General features: G+C 42.2%; 1 protein-coding gene across 3 annotated transcripts in view; it reads right to left on the bottom strand.

Moving 5' to 3' along the window:
* The window catches only part of ago3a (argonaute RISC catalytic component 3a), a 40,775-nt gene extending 26,215 nt beyond the window's left edge, over positions 1 to 14,560 (bottom strand). For all 3 annotated transcript variants that reach the window (XM_087848346.1, XM_087848347.1, XM_087848348.1), the window contains exon 1: positions 13,754 to 14,560. In XM_087848346.1, coding sequence (XP_087704472.1) covers positions 13,754 to 13,772 — 19 coding nt within the window. In that variant the 5' untranslated portion in view covers positions 13,773 to 14,560. The remainder of the gene's footprint in view (positions 1 to 13,753) is intronic.
* Between the last annotated feature and the right edge of the window lie 225 nt (positions 14,561 to 14,785).

Here is a 14,785-nt window from a genome sequence, read left to right as displayed (position 1 = left end):
ACATCGACTCACAATGAAACATGTGTTCGCTTCATTTTAACTATATACAAAGTCTGAATGAGGAGGTGCATGAGTCACCAGATGAAATACCCTTCTTGATGATGACCAACCTATTCAATGATGCAAGACAACAGCTTCTATCATAAGAAATCTCTCATCCAAATAACAACATAAAGCATCAACGGAAACACCGCGAAGAAAAAGAAAATAAACAAACTCAATGTTGTGACTTCACATCCCTCCGACATGACTGTCATCACATTTCAGATGACTTAACAGGATCTGCCAACTCAAGGAGGAGCAGGAAAAACAATGATTCAACTTTCTCCTGGAACTACAACAGCACCGCGCAATATTAATGAAGGCTAGTTGTGTAGCACTAAGAGAACGAAAAACACGCGTTGGGCAGTTGACCTGTGTGCGACACAGATCACACGTTTGGTCTTAAGAGAACATGCGCACACCAACACCAAGACCATGAGATGTCTTCGACATGAGTCACTTTGATCCAGAAACGGAGCGTTCTGTTCAACTTAATGCACCACACTCATGTCAGGGCTATTTCTGGCTCTGCTGAGGCTTGCCTTCACACGGCCCAAACGATTATGCTGATGTGCCAATACACTGTTTGGATTCAACTTATAATGCCACAGTTCACTAGGATATTGTTATACAAGAGACACTTTTACACAAAAACTCCAGAGAGACTCGCTTTATGCATGCCTCTTCACAACCACTTTTTTCAGTTTTCAATGCCTAGGGCTCTGCCCCCAATGTGTCACAGAAACATGAGTCATATTATGTGTGTGATTCATTGCACATTTCTGTCATCTGTGGGTGATACTGGGGTTGAGGGCCCAGCTGAAGGGAAGTTCATAAAAACCTCTCCACAACAGAAACAGAAACCTTCTGTGACGAATCGGCAGACAACGTGAGCTTGTTTATTTACAGTCGGGCTTTGGAAGCTGGTGCTCTCTGCCCTGCTCAATTTTTCAGTTGCTCCCCTGGTGGGCTCTGGAGTGAAGGCTAACATGGTTGATAGAGAGTAAAGGCCACTTGTTTGAAATAGCTGCTGGGGTAAAATGCTAAAAAAGAGAAGTCTGGAATTCCTGTCGTGGTCGTCTCTCCCACACAAAACTATGTGCACACGTACTTTGTAATGGTAATTCCCTTGGGCCCCTTAGTGAAACTTGTGAGGTAAGCCTGATTTGAGACACACAGGCGAAACAGAAAAGAGGAGGAAGACAAGCAAGCAAAGGTGTGTGCTAATTCCACAAATTCCAGTCCTTGATACAAACTTCCAGAAGCTATTCATTAATAAGAACGCTTCTTTTTTTGTTACGGTCCCAGTGAGGTTGGGAAGTATTAGAGGGGTGGCAGGGAGTGGTAGGATTATAGTAGGCAGAGTTGGCTTTTTCTAGCTTTCATCTACCTCTGACTTCCATTCAGTGTGAGTCACAGAGCCACCACAGGCACAGAAACACATACATGAGCATCCTGTTCCTGGATTATGCAGTGAGTGAATTACAGTAGCAATGATGGGGTCTTGCGGTGAATAAAAGAAAAAAGGAAGAAAAAAGAAACGAAGAAACAAAAACAAAAAAAAAAGGCATACCACAGAGCAACAAGCTGTGGCATTGCACACACAGACACACACCCCTACCACTTACTTTTGTTTCGATGTGAAAACCACAGACGGATGTACAGTAATTTGTAGCTGTGGTTTTGCACCGGCATGCTGAAAGAAGGGCCTTATATTTCCCACGTTACACAATTAGTTACTATTTCTGGCATTTCGCACAAATGGCACGTCTTCCTGAAACAATCGTTTAGTTCTTTGAAGCTAAACGCCCCATCAACCTGCCTCCTGCAGTCATGCCGTCGTGGCATCGAAACAAGTTGTACCGCTGTAATCAAAACACCGGTCCCATCACTGTGGTATTTGGCTAGACGGCCTCTGCATTCTTTAGCTTCCTGTGAATCGCGATTATGGGCGAGTCTGTCACTTTTAAGATCTTGTAATGGTGCATGCAAGGTGAAAATACTTCAAGCTCCACCTCAGTTTTTGGTTAAATCTCCACAAAAACAATTGAAAATAAACTTAAGTTTCCTTAAGCCCCAAACTTCTTGTGCACAAAAAAAAAAAAAAGAAACCAAAAGATTTTTTCCTTTGATTTTTTCTACTTTGATTCCTGCAGATGAATAAAACCTGCAAAAGCATGCATTTGCAGTGATTACTGCTTGCTGTGAATATCACAACATTACATGCATGGCAGGCACCATGCTGTGATGCTGAAAATTTACCAAGCATGGCACACAGATGTGTTTTTACAGCATTTTCCAAATAGCCACCCTGACCCCGATCATTCAGCAACAGGCCAAATATCTCTCCCTGCATCTTTCTCTCCTGAAAGCTGCATCTCAGTTCCCTCCACAGACAGACATAACAAACGGAGTTATCGACAAAAGCAGGAACGAGACGGCCTGAGAGGAAAGTTTAACTGGGGATGGAGGTGGAGTGACCGTGAGAGCAGTACAAATCTCACGCTTTGTTATAAAAAAATTTAAAAAACACAGTACCAGTATAAAAGATTCAGAGGCAACTCTCAGCAAGACGTTCATGACAACTAAGTACTGATATTTTTATACGGTGACTCAGACCTTGACAATCAAACCTTGGGGACACTTGGGGCTTGCTAGGTGTGTGGGAAGCTGCGCAACCCACAACACGCAAGCGTGCTGACACTAATTTACAGGAACATCTATAGAGGAAAAACACGAAATGATAATCAAAATATGCAAAGGGCATTAAAGTCTTTGACTGCTGGCAGAGCGCCTGTTACAGTTTGCCTTTACAAACAGTGAAATCTGAACCACAGACGTGTACATCAAAACGGTTACCAAGTCTTTTTAGACTCAGCATCTGTAAGTGTTCGAGGAAACCTCCGCAAGTTGAAAAATGCCATGCTGCATGTGTATTCGTGCACTGTGCACTTTTAGGTAATTACAGGAAGGACGTCTTAAACAGAAGAGAGTAGATGTAATCTATAAGTATGTTTTCCCCCAGGCTGTAATGTGCAAAGTAAAAGAGGGCAAAAAGTCCGAACAAAAAAAAAAAAAAAAAAACCAACTTCGTTCATTCATGTATTTAATTTTTTTGGTTTAAAAAAAAAAAAAAAAGAAAAGAAAAGAAAAAAAAAGGTTAAAAGGTTTTTAAACCCTGGGATCAATTATTTGTTTTAATTTTAGGGCAGTTATTTAAGACAATGAGTGTGCTAAAGACTGGATTTATTTGTATTTTTTCTCTCTCATAGCTCATAGCCTGGATTCAAATCAACTGGCCAGCTGGAGCCTTTGTGTGCAGAGTTCCTCCCTGCTTCTGTGAGGGTTCTCTGTGGGTACTATGGCTTCCTCCCACAGTCATGCATGTCAGGTTATTCTTAGCAACACGAAATTGGCCCTAGGTGTGAATGTGAGAGTGACAGATTATAACCTGGACAGGTCACCAATCTACCTCTTGCCCTATGACAGGCATAGGCTCCAGCCCAACTGCAACCCTGAATTAGACAAACAGAAGAAAATGGATGGATTGCCATTTAAGAGGTTTTAAAATGTTGCCAAATCTTACAAAGCTCCATAATACAATTTTATTTATGTAGCAGCAAATCACAATAGTTGCCTCAAGGCACTTATATCGTAAGGTAAAGACGTTACAATGATAAAGTGAAAACCCCAAGAATCAGATGACCTCCTATGAGCAAGCACTTGGCGACAGTGGGAAGAAAAAAACAATAAGATAATAATAACAATTTCTGCCTTTTAGCAGAAAGAAACCTCTGGCTGAACCAGGCTCACGGAGTAGCAGCCATTCGCTGCGACCTGTTTGGGATGAGGGGTCAAAGACAGGGCTGAGATGTTAGGCATCTCCACATTTTAGAGAAATACTAGTGGCCACCAGTGCTACCCCTCAGCCTCCTAATAAATATACCCATGGTATCAATTTGAAACTGCCACATCACCTTGTTCAAGTTATCACAGTCACAAGTTTTTTTGGAAAACGTGACCTCTCACCATGACCCTGAGGTGAAGTTCACTGAGAATCCAACTCGTCCAAGATTTTTAGTAGAAATACCTATGGTATCAATTTGAAACTCCTACGTCGCTTCCTTCTCGAGTTATCACATTCACAAACTTCGCTGTCCACGTCGCTTGAAGTGAAAACCAAACACCTAACAAATGACAGTCCGTCCCACATCGAAGTAGCATTTTCTGTTAGCAACAGGCTCAATGACAAATGAATGACCATTTCCATTTTTTCTGTGCTTGAAAAATTCAGAACCTGAATTAAATCTACCGTAGTTTCACTGATAGCAGATTTCTTCAATGACATAAGTTTTTAAATATTGTTTTGAAAGACTAACATTAAAAAATGTGTCATTCACAATTTAGACCATGTTTAAATATAATAAGTTCCAAAGACAGCTGTGACTCTTGACAGTTTAAGCTTTCAGAGAACAGGTGGTAATTTGCTTTATTTTTAATTTCTTTGCACACCAGACATTCTACAACACAATTCATCTCTTGCATATAAAGCACGCAGCATTCATACGTCTTTATCGTTTATCATCATCATGTTTTTAAATAATTTTAATAGTTTCTCATTCATACATCTTTAACATCTTCACTTTAGCACTATGTGGCACTTGTAATGTGTAGTCACGTCGAACACTGAATGTTGTTCACAGTGACAATTTCCATGTTTTACATGAGAGTAAAGAAAACAGGACGATTGCTTAAACCGATTCTGCCAACATTATGTGGGGTTCATGTGTAAAAATGGCTTATGTGAAATGTTGCTACAACTTAAGCTAATCTTGTGCTTCCAATTAACCCAGATCGACTAATCGAGATTAAACCTGTTTTTTTGGTCCCATTTCCTCTGAATTTAGACCTATTTAAGAGCTTATTAAAGATTACAGTGAACATTTCCCTGAATGTGTTTAATTTGTTCCCAACTCAGCTCACGCAAAAGCACTTCCGCCTCCTTTTACATCGTCACATCATGATGAAATAAATAAGAATCCACACGCAGTCATTGATATTAAATTAGATGCCTTAGTGGCTTCTTTGTATTACTAGAAAACTTTTGGCAAAGACAAGCTACTGAGCCATCAGCGCCACACTGCTCTGCAGTGGTGCACATGGAATAAGATACAAGTAAACATTATATCACAAACCAATAATTGAGATGCCTTTCTTAGAGTATGAATATTTTCAAGAAACATCTCAGCAATGTGAACTCATTTCACTCCGCTGCTTTGCAACACAACACAGTCACACTGTACACAGTGGGCTCAGAGCCAGAATAACTAGCTGGTGAGAAGCTCGGCTGACATCCAGTCCTTGCTAACTCCCTCAGCCACATCCCCCAGTACACAAACGTCCACGCTACTAACGAGTGCACATGTCCACACAAGCCCACACACCAACACACACACACACACACACAATACAGCTGTTGTGTTTCTAATCCGGAGAGGCCAGCGCTGTGGGAACAGGGAGAGTGCTCAGTGGCCAGGCACAATGGCGTCAGTCCCAACACCCAGATCCTAGAAACACACACACACAGACACATACACACACAGACACATACACACACACACACACACACACACACAGACACACACACACACAGACACACACACACACTCTCAGACATACGCAGAAAGACTGACAGCAAGGATTGATGCACACCATTCACAGCCAGACTCCTCCCTTCTTTTTCCACCCTCATCAATCTCAAGAGTGTTGCATTTGGCACCCAAGGGAGTCGCTGCCACTCTCTACCACGGATAGACACCAACAAGATGCCACATACTGACAGGCTGACGAGTCCCTGATCAGACACGAGAACAAACTCAAGCAGAACGTGAGCTAAAGAGTGGATGTTAAAGTAATTTATTAATTAAAGTAATTATTACAAGAATGCAATGGATTTCAATCATTAGTACCAACTTTTTTTTAATCACTCAATTCGCAGATCCATCCATCTTCTTCTGCTTATCCAATTCAGGATCATTGGAGTGCTGGAGCCTATTCAAGCTGTCACAGGTGAAAGGCAAGGTACACCCTCGCATTGACAAATGCAGATTAAAATTCAAACTTGCAAAGAACAAACCATACACAAATATACTCCAGACACATCACTTCCTCTGCAAGCAGTCAGTAATAAAATCTGAGGGGGTTTTTTTTTCTGAAAATCACAGACGAAAAATCTTCCAGGTAAAAGAGGAACAAGACCATCTAGTTCATTATCAGCGCACAGTTTACGAGCCTGACTGTGTGGAGGAAAAATGAAGCGACTGTTGTTTAACCAGAGCTTTTCTAATCTGACCACTCAAAGCAGGTTACACTACAAGCCACATTTTGCCTTTTCACAGAGATTCACACTGCACTTAAGTGCTCAATCCACCTTGCATTCAAGCTGACAACCAATTTAGAATAAGCTACCATGCATGTTTTGGAAGTCAGAGTAAAAGGCTAAATAGACCAGCACTTACATAGCACTTTTTTACTCCAAGCATTAGGGCCAAAACATGTTATGTTCATCAATTCACACATAAATACAGTGCTCTTAAAAAATAAATGAATAAAAATAAAATGTAACCACCAAGAACGCGCTCACACTTCAGTGGATGCACTGGGCATTGCGTATCTTACCCAAGGACACTTTGAATTGCAAAGTAGAAGGGCAAGTAAGCCTGGGATTGAACCACCAACCGCCTGATCAGTGAATGACCTGCTCTACCGGATCTCCAGGCATTTCTTTGTGGAGCCTGAATTTTCTCCCTGTGCCTGCAAGCTCAACAAAGAAAGACAAGGAGATCAGGAGGTTCACGTGGGTAACTGTGAATTCACGATTAATGCTGAACAATGTACACCAACCAACTGCGTTTAAGCCACTTCCCTAACATAGTAACGGTTCCTCTTGTATCTTCAAAACAGCTTTGACCTCAGGACATATTCTGTGGTGGATGGGACACTGTTGGTGGATGTAGCTCAAGTTTGTTCAAGCTAAACTCGGGGAAACTCAATCGAATTGGGATCTCGAGAATTTGAAGGGAGAGTGGGTGCCGATGCCTTGTTGGTAAGAGCGTGCAACGGTGTTTAGTTGGGTGTTATGCGCCAAAGTAACGTCCACGTGAATGCCAAGACTGAAGGTTTCCCTCCAGAATATCAAGATGTACAGGTTTTAGGGTAACATATGCTGCCATCTACGTGACGCATTTTTTCCAAGAAAAATCAGCAAGAAAATACCAACTACATAATTTGCATACCAAGTATGTGCAGAGAAAGAGCTTCCGTGCCAAACTGGCCTGGCTGGTGTTCAGAAAGGTCACAGACTGATAACATTCACCAACTGTGAAACTGAAGGAGAGGGGGGAAAACTGAAAAAATTCATACATAAACACGAAGGCCCAAAATTATTAAGCAACAATTATAAATTTACCTTCAAAACTATTGTTTTGTTCCAAGAAGAGGTCAGGGTAAAGTACCCCTTACCCCAACTTTTTATAAAACATCTTCTTGTCATCACTTTTATAGCTTTTAAATTTATTTTCATTAAGTTCCATATTGCATTTCGTTATCTTTGCACCATTTGTGATTAAATACTGGACAAAACTTTGAGAAAGATGCAGGTGAGGGGATTTTTAGGGGGGGGCGAGGAATCATTTATTATGAGAAATTTCTTCTGACTCACTGGCATTGGGCCGTCTTACTGACTCAGCTTACGCATATTTTATACATACATTTATTCATATGTAGAAAGATGTGTGTACTTACACACAAAAAGTCCTAGCTGTGTTAAAATGACCGGGAGAATTTATTCAGGCAGGTTAAATGGGGCTTTCCGTTTTTACTAGTCCAGGCTGAGTGGAAGAGTGGATGGAGCAATCTAATAGCTTAACTACAACCGAAACAGAGCAACACTTGATGTTATGTTAAAGTGTTAATAAGAACCGGCTTACATTAAAAGTTTGTTTGAAAACTGGACTTTAATAAATAATAGTTAATATAATTACAGCCAAAGGTTTTGAATTATTTACACAATTAACACCTTGATACAACCGAGGCAAATGAAATAAGCATCAACATATCGTTTAGCCTCTGGCCATGTACGCTTTTCCTTTAGTCTAATTTCCCACATTTATACAAAGAGTTCAAAATGCCTGTTTAAATTCTTCAGCTTAAAGTTTTAGACCTACTAAATACATGTCTGAGGCCAAAGGCCAACAATCAGAAATGACTGACTTCTGATCGTACTGAAAAATTGATGTAGTCCTCTGTAGTCCTCTAACATATCAGCAGAAGGTAGAAATGAAGGGAATCACTGGCCCCTTAAATGACTCCCACTGGTTCTGCTGAATTATTCTGTCATTATATCACCTGAGAAGCATTTAAATCAACCTCCTCTTTTCCAAACAAATGCACCTCTACCTTACGTGACTGCCTATTGACAGCTCTCTTGTCAATGCCGGATGGAATAATAATGAACATAGTCTACTGGAACTGATTAACCAATATACTTCTGTTTTTTCTCCAGTGAGCTCAAAAACAAAATACATTTCCCTATCTCAGTCACCACCCACCCCCTTCTTCCTCTCCATACCCCCCCCCAAAAAAAAATGAGCCCCTTAGAGCTCCCCCCAAAAACAGATCTCAGGAAGGGGGAAAAAGGGGGAAGGTGGAGGTGGAAAAGAGGGCAAGGTGACACATCACAGACCTCTAGCTTTTCACAAAATGCACACCCACTAGCTGCAAGCCCAAAACATGTGTCATACTGAGTTGCCGCCCAGTATACTACTGCAACACATGACTAACACTTTTTCAATGAAAATAAGAGGACCACAGCATTTAAGGGATGATGTTAAAATCGTTCTGATAGCTTATTTGTCAGATTTTATTTTGGGAAACGCAACAATAGAAGTCAAGAGTACAGCAACCTTTATTCTCCTCAGTTGAGGAATGAACAGACCAAAAACAGATCTAGCTTCCGGGTCGCAAAAATCGATTGATATTGATATACCTTTATTAGTCCCACAAGGGGAAATGAAGCAGAAGTGCCTTTAACCCGTGTTTTATCTGAATGCCACCAGATGGAAACAGCCATGGCTACAAAAAGACCTTCTGTCTGTAGAAACATATGGAAAAAAAGTCATTTGCATTGACCTCTAAACATTTTCCTCCTGAGTTTATGGTCTCAGTCAAATTAAACCTATTTTATAAATCTTTTAACAGTCAGATCTAACCCTCCTCGTCGCATCTATTTTCTGCAACCAAGACAGCAGCCGTGGCGACGCTCAACTCCGTTAAAATGTTCCAACAACAGCCAACACTTACCATTTCCATATTACATTAAGAGATTATATTCTGCTTAAAATAAAGAAAGATGTTTTTAGGAAGCTTTGGTCAGTGAAACAACAACAGAAAAAAAATCCCTCCAAAACAACTAAAAAGCAATGCTAAACTGCATTCTCCATAGAAACCAGCAACAATATGCCAATGTTAACATTATGGGTGGCTGGGGTTTTAGACGGGGACTGCCTATTGTCAGCAGGCTGCTTGAATGAACTGAGCATTATGAGGAGAGACTGCAAATCAAGTACTAAGCCCTCCCTCAAAGCCGACCCCACTGTCTGCTGAAAATCCACAGAGAATCAACGTACAAGGAGAATGACAGGGAAGGCAGAGTTTCCCACTGGGGCACAGAGAAAGATACAGAAGCAGTAACCCGGGAGGGAATGGGGGTGGTAACTGTGTGAACTTAAAGAAAAAAAAGAAAAGAAAAAGAGCGGGAAACGAACGCACGAGTGTGAGAAAAACAAGTGGGGAACGAAGCGAAGAGAACAAAAGCAAGACGGTGGTGCGACAAACAAACACTAATTTCCCAGAGTCGTTCTTCATTAAACTAGTTCATGTCCTATTAATGTGTTAATGGACAGTAAAACCCACTCCCAAGGCTGCCTTTCATGTGAAGCTGACTCATCTCCAGCCAGCTCAAATCCCACCTGGCTACTCGGTGTAGTGTGACAGCTGGAAGGTGGGGGAGCCCCCCCTGCTGTACTGTACATGCCGTCTCATTGTCTTCCAGTAAATCTTTCAATATGCCCAGTATGTTTATATACACAGTTGTTTCCACTAAAGCTGTTCAAGGAATCAATCTTTAATTTCAAACTCTACTTTTGCAGTTATTAAAGTGAGAAAACCAAGATAAAACCATTACCATGCTCTATTTTGCGGGGCAGTAACTCTCTTGATTTGCTATTCAGCGCATCTTTCCTCCCCTGTAGTTTTGACCTTTTCATAAAGTCTATCTGCTATTTTTGTGGCAGGATTACTTCAGTCCACAAAGATCTATTTCTTTAGTTTTTCACTTGACTTAAAGGTGATTCATTTAATTGAACGCAAGTTTCTTCTTGAGATAATTTCCCCCCATAAGCGAGCAGCCCTATGAGCAACAAGTCATTTTGCTCTCCTCGAGCTGTAACACCTTCATATGAGGGGTTTTCCTGAATGGGCGTCGTTAATGCACTCCGCTGAGCCTGATCAGCCCCTACACAATAAAGGCCGTTACTTTCATAATAATACAAAGGTTAGAAAGATTCAGAGTTTTCCTCATTTCCTCATATAAAATGTTTTACAGTCAGTAGCAGGTTATATTTATTTGCAAACAAATGTTTTAATCTCACAGAGAAACGAACGTAGGCTTTGGAGATCTATTTGAGAGCGTCAACATTTCCAAGTTTATAGCCAGAGAGTTGCTTTTTAAATTTCTGATGCAGCTGGCACCGAATTCCACAAGGGATGAGTTTACTGTGAAAATTCTGGCATGTAGCTCAGGAGGTCGAGAAGTCATCCACTAATTGGAAGGTTGGTGGTTCAATCCCTGGCTGCTCCAGTCTGCATGCCTAAGTATCCTTGGACAAGATACTGACCTGATCCCGAGTGTAAATGGGTGAATGAGGTATGTTGTTTTGAGTGCTCCAGTAGAAAAAAAGGCTATATAACAACCGGTCCATGTACTTTATAAGATTAATTAATATTTCTTTCTCTAGAGAGGGGTCAGAATAAATCTGGGGAACCGTCAAGTTGGATCACACTGGCTAATGCAGGTAAACAGACCAAACAGCTGGACAGCCTTTTTCTCAGCTGTTCCCTTTAGGGGACACCAGAGCGGATCATCTGCCTACATCTCCCCCGCACCCTCTTTCACCACATGAACTGTCGCTGTGGTCTTCCTCTTTTCATCTTGACTTTCACCTCAGTCTTCCACACCCTTTTTCCTTCTTTCAGCATCCCTCCTGACTAGGACACTACTACACACTGCATAATGTTGTTAAAAATCAGCAACACAGTGGAAATGACTGAGATCAGGTTAATGCTACCTTCATAGAAGTTGATCTAGCATTATGCATGAGAAGAAAGATGACGGCTGGAAGTGACAGGTGTCATATTTGCGGATTTTGTTGTTGTTTTTTAATATATTAATCCCATTTGAAGTGGACTGAGCTGCTATTTTCAATTTGCTGCTGGCAAAATTTAGGTGCAAAGCAATGTGTTTGATGTGATTATTTCCTTCTGTGCCAACAGTTACGTGAGAGATTGATGACTGGAGAACAAACAAGAGGGTGCACAACAAATCACAGCACTAAAGCAACGTATTTCCCCAAATACCCACCACTTATTTCAAGGCTCTCTTGTATAGCGCCACACAAGAAAGACCTCCATCATACTGATGCATTTTAAATATAATCTGTGAAACATCAGAGCTAGGTATTAACAGCTCCACATGGATATCATAGCACGGGAAGATGTTGGCGTTGCGGTTTGGTGTCTCGGTTTCAGATGTGTCACACCCCCAGTGCCACTGAAACCTTCAAATCTCTGCGTTCTGCGTGTCAAAAGAATACAGATTACTTTAAATACGAGTCCTATATAACTGTGCCCGTGATTTGAACATTATCACTAGTTCTGGCTTAAAAACTCAGCCATAATGTAATATTACTTCAATATCAAGTGAGAAAGTGTTTGGGGACACGCTGTGGAGTTAACGCATCAAAATGGATTTGATTTATTTAAAACTCAAAAGCCTTCTACTCATTACACCCTTGGTGCTAAGCTCTCCAGAGCCATGATTTCCATACCACATAAGCTGCTGCTCAGACCAGTTCTGGAGAGAAGAGTCGCTGTCAGTTTCTAATTCGGCAGGCAATCCATTCGCATTTTCACACCACTCTCCAAGCCACTGACTAACTGACTGACGGAAGACCCTCTTTCAATTATTCACCCAGACAGAGCTGACTGCAGCCGTCAGTGATATGGGATTGTGAACCAGTATGAAGACCAATAATATTAATACCCTGAAGCCTCAAACCTGCACATTAAAACTACTTCTGTTTATTTGTTTGTATTAATGCATTAATGCCTTCCAAAGTGAAAGCATGAAGCACGCTCTTTAATGCACTTAATGTAAGGCAGGCTAGCAGTATGCTCTGCATGAAATTGCAAATCGGCTAACTTTTCTTATTTTGGGGAGGAGGCAGATTAAACATCCTGTTTAACTGGGAGATAACAAGCTAGTCATTTGGCCTGTAAGAACACGCCAAGTTTATTCTAGTTCAAAGGGCACACTGTGCATACATGTTTTACTCTACTGTAGGTGCTCTGTTACTGGGAAAACACCTTGTGGTCCCTTCTACTAGCAATGCTGGGAAGTGTCCCACCTGAGAGGAGCTGAGATGATAATGAGACATTAGGCAGCAGAGAGGGATCTCCTCTGAAGAGGAGGAGGAGGTGGGCAGTGAACCAACTGCTGTATCATGTGTCAGTGGCTGATCAAGAGTACCTAGCATTCAGTTTATGGTCACATAAGTGGAAAGCTTCCGTTACAGATGAGACAAAGGCCAGGTGGTTCAGACAGTTTAACTGCCACTAAGACCAAGAGAAAGAACCTGGATGCAGCCAGGTGACAGCATGCATCTCCGGTGACATTCAAAAGTGTGCAATGTTACATAAGGTCACAGATAAAAATGTGTTATAACTAGTCTTTAAGGCCAATTTAAAACAATTATCTCTGGCTCAACAGCCATAACTGAAGTTTGGCAACTCCCTCATTAGGAAAGGTTACAAATGTTTTAGTATACACAAATCTGGGGCATGACAAAGCACATCTTAGATCGTAGATGCAGGAAGAGGATGTCGATCCTAAAATATACCGAGGTCAGTTTGGGGTCAGTTGTTGACCAAGACGTGGGGGGTGGGGGGCTTGGAAGGCCAGGCCAGAGTTCATCCTCTGCCACAAGCCACACTGGGTTTAAAGTCTTCTATAATGCAGAGACTCCTCTTTAGCAGCTGTCCCCACATCTGACTGAGTTTGCGCTGAGATCTCTCCTCATCAGCCGGCAGAGATGTGTTATGGACAGGTCAGTATTTAACCTGTGAATGCAGCCTGGTATGACTGGCGATTTTCAATGAAACCATTTCAACTGTGACGCATGTTTAGGCAAATTAACTGCAGGGCAGACAAAAAGAAAAACTCCCTGGTTACGGTTAAACGCCTTCGGTTGAAGAAAGCCCCACATCCCGATGTTTCATTTCACTAGCTAGCTAATAATGTTACGTTTCTCAGGAAACGTGACTCCTACGACTACCGTGAAGCACCAAACGAATCAGTAAGGACAGAATAAATTACCTGTAGTTCCGATTTCCATTCATGAGGTCAATGCCCGGTTCACTTCCCGGATCACAGTTGTCAAACGTTTGGGACTCTTCCTCCGTTCAATCCGGTGTCTCCTTCGGCTGTGCACCGCCTCTGCAGCGCTGAGTGGCCGAGGGTCCTGGTCTCTCTGTGTCCTGTCAAAGGAGGAGGAGGGGGGGCCTCCGGCACGGTCACTTGGCCGGCCGAGGGTCTTCGGAGTCTCCACAAACCGCCGTTTGCACTCGGTCAACGTATCCAATCGGATTTCACTGCCACGGCGAAAGCTGCTGGCTGCTCAACGCGGCGCTGTGGCAGTGAAAACCTGCTAGTTAGCCAAGTTAACTCACTAGCCAGGCTCGAGTGGGGGGGGGGGGACAGTGGTTTGAGGAGCTGTCAGGATATCATCACAGCGGGGTCACGGAGTCCAAATGAATCCCTACCGATACCTGATCATTAAAAGAGACGTCATAAATTCGTATCTACAGCAAAGCTAACGTCGGGAAAGCAACCCTAATTAGCTAGCTGACTAGCTAGGCTGTCGGAGAGTTGGAATTCTGTCAGACGACGGCTACTTTTCCTGCGTTAAAAACAGCTGCTGATACGGGCCCTTCTCCCGAGGGCCGTACACCCACGACGTCGTCCTCCGTAGTATGCGTTCAGCTGCCAAAAGTAAAGCTGTCAACAGCGCGATGTATGCGCCGATAAGTGTCACGATCTCCAGTCTGGTTGACAGATCAACTCTGCAAAGCTTCGGCAAGCCAGCTAAATATGGTGAAGTTGCCTTTCTGACACCGACAGGAAGAGGTGGGCCCGTGTCACCAGACGTCAGACCGCCAGCTCCGCCCTCACCCAAAGGTAACCCCACCTTTTGAATGAATTACAGTTTGAGACTTAGGAGGTGCATTTTTTTCTTCATCCACCCATGCATTAATATCTAAGAATTATTAGTTAAGGTGGATTTCAGGATGTTATGAGAGTAAGCCTTGATCAATCCCATGACTTACTTTTCAGACAAAGCTGTATTAA

Source organism: Neolamprologus brichardi, chromosome 11, assembly GCF_056152115.1.
Source record: "Neolamprologus brichardi isolate AB-2024 chromosome 11, ASM5615211v1, whole genome shotgun sequence".
NCBI classification, from domain to species: domain Eukaryota; kingdom Metazoa; phylum Chordata; class Actinopteri; order Cichliformes; family Cichlidae; genus Neolamprologus; species Neolamprologus brichardi.
This window is presented reverse-complemented; position numbering and strand designations above follow the sequence as displayed.